The sequence below is a fragment of the Ictalurus punctatus genome, chromosome 3, assembly GCF_001660625.3.
Source record: "Ictalurus punctatus breed USDA103 chromosome 3, Coco_2.0, whole genome shotgun sequence".
In the NCBI taxonomy this organism is placed as follows: domain Eukaryota; kingdom Metazoa; phylum Chordata; class Actinopteri; order Siluriformes; family Ictaluridae; genus Ictalurus; species Ictalurus punctatus.
This window is the reverse complement of record NC_030418.2, coordinates 13,642,922-13,655,731: the sequence shown is the minus strand read 5'-3', so window position 1 is coordinate 13,655,731 and position 12,810 is coordinate 13,642,922. Positions and strand designations below refer to the sequence as shown.

Below are 12,810 nucleotides of genomic sequence, written 5' to 3'. Positions count from 1 at the left end.
TGCTTATCAGTGGACCTTTGCTCAGTGCTGTATATAGAGAGAGCTATGAGAGTGCCTCCTCTTTACAACACACTCTCCCAGCGAAGAGACAAGCAGCCACTTCTTCAGGTTTTCAACCCGGACCAAGGGGTCTCTGACTCCAATTCATCAACTCTTCTGCTCCTACTAGTTAGACGCCATGACCGATGACAATGTGTTTGATTTGGAAAGCAGCTTCAGCTTCCCAGCACTGGCTGCAAACAATGAGGTGAGTGACAACCAGAAAGGAGAAAACAGGCAAGTAAGCAGACTGAACAAGGATACTTACACATCAGAGCAGTGAGGACATTCATTCATACTGGCTGTCTTCATGCCCCATGTCTTATATTTTCCTCATTTCCTCACTTACAAGAGGAAGCAGTATTAAAACTCTGTATTATGCAATGAGAATGCGTGCCATTATTGAAATGGACTCTGAACCAGGCAAAAATTCAACACTGTCTGTCCAAATATCTACTAGCACAGGACAAATCTGATTAAAAGGATAAGATGTTCGTCTGTTTTATGATCTACTCAGAATGACAGTGACAATTCTTCACAACTGTGAATACAGTATTTTTTGTCAAGGTACTCACATTCATGGCTTGAAATAAATTGCTTTAGAAAAATTTTAGCACAAATACAATACATTGCTGCCTGATGCAAGCTGAATGTGTGGTATTTGAACATAGGTGTTTATTAACTCCTTGTTCCTGCACACAGGGAAGAGATATCAGATTGTTTTCCTCAGGAGATGAGGACAGCAGTCTGTATTTTACCTACAGTGGGGGTTGCAACGAACTGGAGGTCAGAAATCTGCACTATCAGGTATTTAGTTTTGAGACATCAACAAACTCTTCTATAATGGTTATCTGAGAGGAAAAACGACAATGGATATAACAATGTATTGGTCATTTTCCTGGCACTGGCACTAGGTGGACACAGCAGCACAGATCCCCTGGTATGAAAGACTGTCAGAGCTTAAGATGCCCTGGGAGATGCGGGGCAACAAGCAGACTGCTATCAAAGACCTGAACCTGAGAGTGCACAGCGGCCAGATGCTGGCTATTATCGGCAGCTCAGGTAGGAATGAGTCTGAGACAAACCCGGGAAAATGATTCAATTAAAAAAGTTAAATAGGGCTACTAATAACAACGTATGAGTACTTTAAAAGTGCAGCAGGCTCTAGAGTGTTCCAAAGTCTTAGGCACATTTTGTGTATTTAAAAAGTAGATGTTTATTTGATGTCTTCATTACTACATCAGGAAAAAAGAAAAGAAAAAAAGAACCATTTTTAGATTGACAGTGCATCCGGAAAGTATTCACAGCGCTTCACTTTTTCCACATTTTGTTATGTTACAGCCTTATTCCAAAATGTATTAAATTCATTATTTTCTTCAAAAGTCTACAAACAATACCCCATAATGACAACATGAAAGAAGTTTGTTGGAAATCTTTGCAAATTTATTAAAAATAAAAAACTAAAAAGCACATGTACATAAGTATTCACAGCCTTTGCTCAATACTTTGTTGAAGCACCTTTGGCACCAATTACAGCCTCAAGTCGTTTTGTTATGATGCTACAAGCTTGGCTTCACCTATTTCTGGGCAGTTTCTCCCATTCTTCTTTGCAGCGTCGGTGCACAGCTATTTTCAGTTCTCTCCAGAGATGTTCAATCGGGTTCAAGTCTGGGCTCTGGCTGGGCCACTCAAGGACATTCACAGAGTTGTCCTGTAGCCACTCCTTTGTTATCTTGGCTGTGTGCTTAGGGTCATTGTCCTGTTGGAAAATGAACCTTCACCCCAGTCTGAGGTCCAGAGCGCTCTGGAGCAGGTTTTCATCAAGGATGTCTCTGTACATTGCTGCATTCATCTTTCCCTCGATCCTGACTAGTCTCCCAGTTCCTGCCGCTGAAAAACATCCCCACAGCATGATGCTGCCACCACCATGCTTCACTGTGGGGATGGTGTTGCCCAGGTGATGAGTGCTGCCTGGTTTCTCCAGACATGACGCTTGCCATTCAGGCCAAAGAGTTCAATCTTTGTTTCATCAGACCAGAGAACTTTGTTTCTCATGGTCTGAGTGTCCTTCAGGTTCCTTTTGGCAAACTCCAGGCGGGCTGTGGCTTCCATCTGGCCACTCTACCATACAGGCCTGATTGGTGGAGTGCTGCAGAGATGGTTGTTCTTCTGGAAGCTTCTCCTCTCTCCACAGAGCCACGCTGGAGCTCTGTCAGAGTGACCATCGGGTTTTTGGTCACCTCCCTGACTAAGGCCCTTCTCCCCCGATCGCTCAGTTTGGCCGGGCGGCCAGCTCTAGGAAGAGTCCTGCTGGTTCCAAACTTCTTCCATTTACGGATGATGGAGGCCACTGTGCACATTGGGACCTTCAATGCTGCAGAAATGTTTCTGTACCCTTCCCCAGATCTGTGGCTCGATACAATCCTGTCTCTGAGGTCTACAGACAATTCCTTGGACTTCATGGCTTGGTTTGTGCTCTGACATGCATTGTTAACTGTGGGACCTTATATAGACAGGTGTGTGCCTTTCCATATCATGTCCAATCAACTGAATTTACCACAGGTGGACTCCAATCAAGTTGTAGAAACACTTCAAGGATGATCAGTGGAAACAGGATGCACCTGAGCTCAATTTTGAGTGTCATGGAAAAGGCTGTGAATACTTATGTACATGTGCTTTTTTTGTTTTTTATTTATAATAAATTTGCAAAGATTTCAAACAAACTTCTTTCACATTGTCATTATGGGATATTGTTTGTAGACTTTTGAAGAAAATAATTAATTTAATCCATTTTGGACTGAGGCTGTAACATAACATAATGTGGAAAAAGTGAAGCGCTGTGAATACTTTCCGGATGCACTGTACAAACATTTCCAAAAAAATTTTTTATAATAATAATTACAATTTTACCCGATAAAACAGAAGCAAGTGCAACAGACAAAGTTTGCGAAAGACCTGTATGTAAAGCTCTATGAAATATACCTGAGACTACTGTTGCATTTTAAAGGCAAAGGGATATCACTGTCAAATATCGAATTTGTTAACTTATTACTGTTTATTGCTTTTTATAGTATAATTTTATGCAGAAGACTATCATTTCATTATTTTTGATAATTATAATTAGTCTTTATTGATCACATATACATTAGAGCACAGTGAAATTCTTTTTTCGCATAAGTTGGGGTCAGAGTGCAGGGTCAGCTATAATAGAGCACCCCTGTAGCAAAGAGGGTTAAGGGCCTTGCTCAAGGGCCCAACAGTGGCAGCTTGGGGCTTGAACCCCTGACCTTCTCCGACCCCACGACTGTCCCCAGCATTTCTTTACACTTTTGTACACTAGTGTAAAATAATCGTATACAGTACCCTTCAAAAGTCTTAAGCACATGCAAAGTGTCCAAAATGCTGTAGAGTTATTAATATATATATATATATATATATATATATATATATATATATATATATATATATATATATATATATATTTAAACAGAAGTAATAGTAATAAATGAAACAAAGTCAATATCTGGTCTGACTGTTTGCTTAAAAAAACATTTGTAGTCTCATGTACAGTTTGTGCAGTTTTATAAGGAAACTATCTGTAAGTTTTACTGAGCATCTTGCAGAACCAGCTACATTTCTTCTGTAGACTTTGACTGTCGTACTCGCTTCTTATTTTTGCAGTAAAACCCAGTAGCCTTCACTGTGTTCTTTTGTCTGAAAAGTGGTCCCTTATGCAATATGCTGCTTTCTTTACTGACATACAAACAAAAATTTTCTTTAACATTTAATGTTGTGCTGGAAAACGAATGTTTGGGAATCTAAAATGTTTTTGTACTGACTCGATAATGTAGAAGAATAAAAATCCATTACAAAGTTTGTACTAAAAAAAAAAAAAAATAGGGTGTCTGAGACTTTTGAACAGTACTGTAATCTCAAAGATACCTTAGTAAACAAATATGATTTACAATATTACTATGCAGACGGCATGGTGGTGCTGCAGGTAGTGTTGCCACCTCACACCTCCAGGATTCCTGGTTCGAGCCTGAGCTCCAAGTTCCTGTCTGTGTGGAGTTTCTGTGCATGTGGGTTTCTTCACACCTGCAAAAAAACATGTCAGCAGGTGAATTGACTACACTAAATTGTCGTATGTATGAACAGAACAATTGTTTTTGTGGTGCCCACTGATGGATTGGTGTCCCATCCATGGTGTATTCCCATTTCTTGTGTTCCAAGAATAGTCTCTGGATATCCCGTAACCCTGGCCAGGATAAACTAAACATGAATGAAGAATGAATGAATGAATGACTATTGACTATACTCAAGCTTCTGCTTAAATTTTTTTTGTCCTGGAATGAATACGGTCCAACTAAAGAAATAAACACATGGCATAGTTTTCACTACAGCTTCATTGCCGTTGCAGTTTGAATCAAGTGCGCTCTTAAAATTACTTCTTGAATTCTTGAAGTAAAAATACATTAGTTTGCAGTCACCGAAGAACACTTCAGAGTATAAATGTGGTCCAACATCAGACAAACACTGCATAAATAGCACCGTTATAAGGTCTTTCTTTACTGGTTTCTGCTTTGGCCTCCACAGGCTGTGGAAAGACGTCCCTGCTGGACATTATAACATGTCGAGATGAAGGAGGCACCAAGAAATCTGGAGAGATACTCATCAATGGCAAGCCCTGCACACCCTCGCTAGTGAAGAAAAGCATTGCTCACGTGCGACAGGATGACCGCTTGTTACCCCATCTGACAGTACGGGAGACTCTCACCTTCGTGGCCAAGCTGCGCCTACCAACACATTTTACACAGGCACAGAGAGATCAAAGGGTAAGACGTGCAGCACTCATAAATTCTTCCGAATGTCCTTGACATCCTTGTCCATGTCTTGTCCAACTGAGGGAAAGGGTAAACAATACTTCAATTCAATTCAGTTCAGTTCAATGTAGTGTTTCTTTAAAACTCATTAAGGGAAAATTCTCATTTGCAATGCAGAGAGAAACAAAGCGACCATGTAAGTGTCTATCTAATACCATTAAATACCTCTTATTATGTCAGTCAGCTGACTGTAGAAGAGAAAATTAAGCCACAAAAATAACTTTTTACCATATGACTATATAATACTATTAAATATAGAATATTAGTAATGCTAACCAGGTCCATCTCTCTAGTTGCCAACTGTACGTCACAGATCACTTTCATATAAATGGAGTGAAAATGGTTTCTGTTAACATAAACAAATTACTTGATTGCACTGGCACTAGTTGCAAATTTGATTTGATTTGACTTGATCGATTTATTTATTTATTATCGGTCAGTTCACTTTGTATAAGGTAACTTGAATTATCTGGGTGTCATCCTAATGAAGCTATCCCCTAATGGTGACAGGGTACAGTTCAGGGATGTGAGATGTTATCATCCAGTCACCAGGATTATGAGTTTGGAGTTCACTGTTCAAGGATAACACATGCGATATATAGCAATAAAAGCAATTAAACAGAAGCCCATCTTGATATATGGGCACATATTATGTCCATCTCGCTGATAGAAAAGGTTACCCGAGTTTAACATACAACATGCCATCCACAGAGATTCTTGCGATAACTGAGAGCAAAGTGAAAAACCGACTCCAAAGGCTTTAGGACGGTAAGGAAAGTGTGTCCATGTAAAGTATCAACGTAATCAGGAACTGATAGGAAAGTTGCTTCAATAGGTATCTTACTACTTTGAAAAGGAAAGCTCGCGACAAATTTCGCTTCAGTTCTCATTATAAAATGACTTATGTGGTATTAAAAGGTTGCTATTTTTATTTATATTTCTTTCAATAACCTCATTCATGTTGGAAATATCCTGATTATCATAGGCAGTCTATTAGCTCTGGAAAACAGGATAACAAGTAGTGATTGCAAATGGTAATTAGTAAGGAATTAGAGAAGAATTTTATTGGTATCATCCACATAAAGATTCACATTTCAGTGTGTTACAGAAAGAAACAATCTCATCATCAGTTATATGACATAGTGTGTTCAGTTTAAGTGGCTTTTCATTAGGAGTTTGAACGTGAGCACTTGAACATGATGGAAAGGTTTGAAACAAGTTACAAGTTACATTTCGGAGAAATATGAATTAATTGGCTTAATCCCCTTTAATAGTACACTCTTGGTTAGTTAGTGTGTATGTAAGCCTGATGAAGCAGTCTGTGCAGGTGGATGATGTCATTGCTGAGCTGAGGTTGAGACAGTGCGCTAACACTCGCGTGGGAAACAACTATGTGCGGGGTGTATCTGGTGGAGAAAGGAGGAGGGTCAGCATTGCTGTTCAGCTACTATGGAACCCAGGTGAGTTTGAGATACACCCAATAAAATAACATCGGTTTGGCACAGTTGTACAAAATCTGTTGATTTATCAAGCATTTTCCCCCAGACTATACATGTGTAGAATATAGTTTATCTTTATATATTAAAGCTACCAGAATTTGTCCACATCTCTAGACACTACGTATTTGTTTTTAGGTATTCTTATCCTGGATGAGCCTACGTCAGGTCTAGACAGCTTTACTGCTCACAACCTGATTATCACCTTGTCTCGTCTGGCCCGAGGGAACCGTCTGGTCCTGCTCTCGGTGCACCAGCCACGCTCAGACATCTTCCAGCTTTTTGACCTGGTGGTGTTGCTCTCCTCCGGCTCAGCCGTGTACTGTGGCCCTGCCAAAGACATGGTGCCCTACTTCACATCCCTAGGGCATCCATGTCCACGCTACTGCAATCCCTCTGACTTCTACGGTGAGTGAGCCCTGACTGACTGAAACACATCTTCTGTGAAATCTTACTGAATTTCTTGGTTCGATGAAGGGGTCTGAATTGTTTCTGTCCGACGCAGTTGACTTGATCAGCATTGACCGCCGCAGCTCAGAAAAAGAAGCTGAGTGTCTAGAGAGAACAAGGGTCCTGGCAGTCCAGTTTTCTGAGAAGGTGAAGGACACTGATGACTTCATGTGGAAGTCTGAGGAGCCCGATGTTCCAGTGCTAGATAATAATATCCAAAGGTAATTATTATTTTGTAACTGGCTCGTCTCTGTAGATGTCCCTGATAAGTAGCTGATTTCAGAAGGAAAGTTCATGGCTGCTTTTCATGGAGAGAAAAATCTGTTTGATGTTTTTGCTAGTGATGTCCCTTCTGCACCAAAAGCTGAAACATGCGTCCCAGTGTCACAAAGGAAGGCCCATCGACCAGGCCGGCTGCACCAGTTCTCCATTCTGATTAGGTGAGAAAGTCCAAAACACTGGATGTTAAATGAAATGTAGAGAGCCTGTGGAACAGCACATGAGAGTATCATCTGCATGAAGATGGAGTGTAATCTGATACACCAGAAACAGCATTAACAGAACAGAACCCTTTTGTAAATTTGAATTCAGGGTTCAGTGTAATTACAAAACCATACCAACTATACCGGATTAATCTGATATCAGTAAAAAAAAAAAAAAAAGCAGTGTATTTTTTTTTTCTTCTGTACACACCAGATTTCAAGTGCTCTTCTAATATCCAGCTTATTATATTTCAAATGTAAATAGCTTGTTCGGAGTGGTTAGTGTGTACTTAGTAGTTACGGTATGCTGTCTAAGGCACTGATTATATTTCTCTTTCGTTCTCTTTAGCTTTGTACATTGCTCATGCCTACAAAATGTATAGAGTCACATGTACATTAGTCATTGTATTGATGTGGGAACTTCAGTATTTCATCCCATGTTGTCTTTGTGTCGTGTTTGTTTGTCTGTGTCACCAGGCGGCAGGTGTTTAATGATTTTCGTGACCTGGTGACGCTGGTGGTGCATGGTCTAGAGGCCCTGCTAATGTCACTGCTCGTGGGTTTCCTGTACTACGGGGCAGGTGAGCAGAAGCTGCCAGTACAGGACACTGTGGCCCTGCTCTACATGATCGGAGCTCTCACACCATTTGCTGTGGTACTGGATGTCATAGCCAAGTGTGAGTCTCAATTTCACGCCTATTAGAATTCACTTGAGCAAAAACTTCTTTGTAGCTACCCAATCTTGATGTACTGTATGTTGTCGTTGTATTTACAGGTCATTCGGAGAGAGCCATGCTGTATCATGAACTGGAAGATGGAATGTACTCAGTCACCCCATATTTTTTTGCGAAGGTACAGTACATATGTACCCGGTGGTCTAGAGGCTAAGGATTCCATTCTCTCATTGCCGCGGTCGATTCCGGGTTGGGAACCCCAGCCACTGGGGGTTGCACTCAGTGCTGGTTCCAAGCCCGGATAAAATGAGAGGGTTGCGTCAGGAAGGGTGTGCCAAATCAAAGATGCGACCCAATGATCCGCTGTGGTGACCCCGAAAGGGAACAGCCGAAAGAACAATATCATATTATACTTAGAATCGCATGACCACAAGGAGGCAGCAAAGCTCCATGCAGTTTCTGGCAATTGTGAAATAGCATTTTCTTGGATTAAATGTATAACATGTTATTTCCATGTTTGGACAATAGAGGTCTGAAATCCACAGTGATTATGTGTGCATCTCTCTCTCAGGTTCTGGGTGAGTTACCAGAGCATTGTGTTTTCACACTGGTATACAGCTTACCTATCTATTGGCTTGCTGGTCTGAATGACTCACCAGACCGCTTCCTGCTTAACTTCATGCTGGCGTGGCTGATGGTGTACTGCAGCCGCACCATGGCTTTGTTCACAGCAGCCGTGCTACCCACCCTCCAGACCTCTTCCTTCATGGGAAACTCTCTTTTCACTGTTTTCTATCTGACCGGTGGTTTTGTCATCAGCCTGGACAACATGTGGCTAGGTAAAAGAACCTGTTATCCACAATCACTCAAAAAATATTATCCTCTAACACCCAACACTAACAGCTACTTACTGAGAAATTCATCAAGCATTGCTGTTGTTCTAATCAATGCTTTCCCTCCTTCAGTTGCTTCCTGGTTTTCCTATATTTCCTTCATGCGCTGGGGTTTTGATGGGATGCTGCAGGTTCAGTTCCGTGGCCTCAAATATTCAGTCAGCCTGGGAAACCTGACCATCAATGTAGATGGCATTAAAGTAAGTATACACGATTTTGTCTTTTTATTTGTCGTCCCCCACCACACACACAAATGAGATTGATAAAGGTGAAATTCTCATGTGATTTCATTTATTTTGGCCCTGCCAGGTGGTGGAGGTGATGCATATGAACCAGTTCCCACTCTACTCCTGTTATTTAGTGCTGATCGCTGTAGTGTTGGTCTTTATGCTGCTCTACTATCTGTCACTCAAGTTCATTAAGCAGAAGTCCAGTCAAGATTGGTGAAGAAAAAGCTGCAGTTAAAATCACTTTGGACAAACTTTACCCCCTACATATAAAGCCAGCCCACTGCAGAAAGATGGCAGCACCAGCCTGTTCAGTCCACAATGAGGTGATATAAGAGAACTCTGGAGATAAATGCTCATGTTCTGCATATACTTGCACACTCAAGTTTGTCAGCTCTGTCATTATTGGACATTTATCAATCCAACAATTTTCTGCATATGACGGACACAGAGGCTGAATATCAACACTGCATAGCTAGAAGTTTATTGTAAGTTGCTTTTGTGAAATATAAGGGCAACATTTTTTGAATAATAGCATTAGTAGTTCATCCTTACAAAAAACGCCACCTTGTCTAAATGATTGGACGTCATGACAGCTCCATGTTTGTCCCATTTATTCATTAATATCAGGGTCATCAGAAGGTTCCCCAAATTAACATTTGGAGGTTGACGAACAGTTTTTACTTCTAATCAAGCCTGTATTATGTGAAAAATCCAAAAAGGCACGAAGTGACATGTCGTGTACAGTATGCGGCAGGAGATACTGTCATGAACAAAATGGTGGCTGGTTGAGCATCTTGTATCAAGTGTTTTTAAATGCCAACTGTGTTATGCGTTTACCAAAGACTAGTAAAAGAATGGAGAGGGGTGTGAGATGTAAAATCCCAGGTATTTACAAAGTGATATACCATTAACAATGTAAATAATCCCAAAGTGATTTATGAGTAAAAAAATGTGAAGTTATCCTTATGATTTCAAGAGAAGTAGAAGAGTACTCCGCGGTACTCTTTTGGAGTACTCCGCTTCCAAAAGATTCCAAACGAGTTAATAAAGCATTGCAACAAACTTTAATACGACTAGAATTCTGCACAAGGGAACACTGAGAAGGGGACTTGACAAACAAATGAGATCTTGAGAAGATGAGAAGCTTCAAATACTTGAGTGTTTGAGTTGTTTATTCGACTACAGCTGACTGCCACTGGATGGCAGCAAAGCACCATGCACACCAATCTTCCTTTCAGACAGGTTTGTTTGTTTTGAAAATTGCATATGAAAGATATCGATCTACAGCTTTTGTTCATGCCTTTTATGCATGTTTATTTTCTATACTGTGATTGTTAATCTTAATGAATTATGGACGTTAAGGCATGTTTAAGGGATATCTTGGGTATATTTAGTAAGGTAAACTATCAAAGCATTTCTATGTTAAAATCCTGATGATGGAAGTTTTGCACTGGTGCAAAACCCTGAGAATTGTAGCAAGAATGTCTGAAATACAAAACGAAACAAAACCCAGAACTGAAGTAAGTGGTGTGTTATTCATCTTCGTGACATTTTTATTAGTCATTCAGATTTATGAGATACAGTATTCAGTGGTTTTCAAAGTGAGGGCCACCAGGGGGGCTCAACAATTTGGTCAGGCTTGACAAACTGTGTCGGAGCCACCAAGCCCATCCCTTCCCCCTAGTATGTTTTCTCTTTCTCACTCTCAGACAACCACACACACACACGATCAATTCCTAATGTAATGTAAAGATGTAAGATGTAATTATTAATAAAAAAGAAGGATATATTCAGAAGTCTGTCTTTTTAATGTGTTTTAAAGACGTCTTGCAAAAGGGGGGCCTCGGTCAAATTTGAATGCCATCTGGGGGGCCTTGCCCTGGAATAGTTTGGGAATCCCTATTCTAGAGGAATATATGATTACCGGTTATCACTAAATAATAGATGTGCTGTCTAAGTGTGCAAACTTTGTTATTCTTAGTTTCATTCTTATGTTATAGCCAATTGGCACCCACTAGACAGTTTTCCAAACCAGTTCCATATCCTCTATACACACTATTACAGACTAATGCCGTCCTTTACACCCAGATGTTCTCTTGGTCTCGTGGCCAGAGAAACATTTGGCACATCAGGATTCAAACTTCAAATCACAATGCATTTTTAAAAAATCTCTTTACAAAAGCCTAATCTGGTATTAAATTTGCGAAGTGTATGCGTGTGCAATGATTCCCATAAACCAAAAACCAACAAAAAGAGAAGAAACTCCGAAAACAAACATTTGTAACACATTTATTAGCATAAATACTTCTGTACACGGCATTATTTGTTTTCAATGCAACTGTAATGATCAAGAGTTTACCACGCATCACTGATTTCACAACATTAGAGGATCTGGGCTTACATATATATAAAAAAAAAAAAAAAATTATTAAAGAGACAAAAGAATATTGATTGGGAATCTAGTTATCTGTTGAACTCTGGGCCTGCAAGGCCTTCAGCTTGTCTGCATAGAACTTGAATGTCTCCTGTGGGAAGAAGAGGAAAACATGCTTAAATATATAGTTGAAAGAAAGAGGGAGAGAAATCCAAAATGTGACAAACATCCTGAAACATGCTACTTCTCTCTCGCTTAAAAAAATAAATAAATAATCAAATAAAAAAGTTTGTTGTGCATTACAATCCAAATCTACAGTCTTTCCTCTACAGTAGACTAATAAGAATGAAAAATCAATTCTTCTCTGTGGTTGCACTTTGCAAATTAAATGTGTAAACATCGTTACACTCTGCCCTCCTTCAAACCTGGCTAATTAAATGGCGACCGTTTCAAAAAGCAGGCCTCTTTTTTTTTTTCTTTCTTTTCTGGAAGGTAAGCACTTTCAGAAGATTATCATGGCTCAGACGTTGTGTTTTCTCCCTATTAATGTTGTAATTAAAGTCAATAAGTAGCAGACGCCTAATAGCAGAACCAGATGCAAACAGCACCTCAAATCCTTTCCTTATCGGAGCGCTCAGGAAAGGTTACCCTTGTCCCGTGGGAAAGAGAGAAAAAGGGAAAAAGTGAGGGTGAGAGACAGAGGGTATGGAAAGAGAGGGGAAAAAAAGTATGTGGGAGGAGAGAGAGAGAGAGAGAGAGAGAGAGAGAGAGAGAGAGAGAGAGAGAGAGAGAGAGAGAGAGAGAGAGAGAGAGAGAGAGAGAGAGAGAGAGAGAGAGAGAGAGAGAGAGAGAGAGAGAGAGAGAGAGAGAGAGAGAGAGAGAGAGAGAGAGAGAGAGAGAGAGAGAGAGAGAGAGAGAGAGAGAGAGAGAGCGCTACCTGAGATTGCTTTGTGCAAACTTAAAAGTTTAGTGAGAGCGCTGGGGTTTTTGTGCAAGTAATATTTTGACAGGCTCTTGTTCTAGTAGATTTAAAACACAGCAATAGTGCCCCTAAATAATACAACAGCGAGGAGGGTTAACACTACCCAGAGCAGTCCTGATGGTAATGTAGGGCTGAAAAGTGATGATGAGGTGAACTGTAGAAGATGGTGTTCATGCAAGGGCATGGTCACCCTGGCCGAGGGCAGGGTGGGGGTTTAGGGTGATAAGTAGTCTAGATTTCTTAGAGCTATGAAAGTCAGAGAAGGACTAGTTCCTGAGTGACGGGGAAATAAAAATGTAAAAAAAAA

General features: G+C 40.4%; 2 protein-coding genes across 2 annotated transcripts in view; one reads left to right on the top strand and one right to left on the bottom strand.

Annotated features, from left to right (window-relative positions):
• The first annotated feature begins 13 nt into the window (after nt 1-13).
• On the top strand, nt 14-10,943 carry abcg8 (ATP-binding cassette, sub-family G (WHITE), member 8). The gene is made up of 13 exons (XM_017464704.3): nt 14-247; nt 742-846; nt 954-1,101; nt 4,636-4,874; nt 6,250-6,382; nt 6,557-6,826; nt 6,924-7,089; nt 7,210-7,308; nt 7,828-8,027; nt 8,126-8,202; nt 8,596-8,863; nt 8,990-9,117; nt 9,227-10,943. The coding sequence occupies exons 1-13, from the start codon at nt 179-181 to the stop codon at nt 9,362-9,364; spliced, it is 2,040 nt and encodes a 679-aa protein (XP_017320193.1). The 5' UTR covers nt 14-178; the 3' UTR covers nt 9,365-10,943.
• Nucleotides 10,944-11,419: 476 nt separating this feature from the next.
• lrpprc (leucine-rich pentatricopeptide repeat containing) overlaps nt 11,420-12,810 on the bottom strand; it is a 68,115-nt gene continuing 66,724 nt past the window's right edge. The window contains exon 38 of the mRNA XM_053679603.1: nt 11,420-11,672. Coding sequence (XP_053535578.1) covers nt 11,607-11,672 — 66 coding nt within the window. The 3' untranslated portion in view covers nt 11,420-11,606. The remainder of the gene's footprint in view (nt 11,673-12,810) is intronic.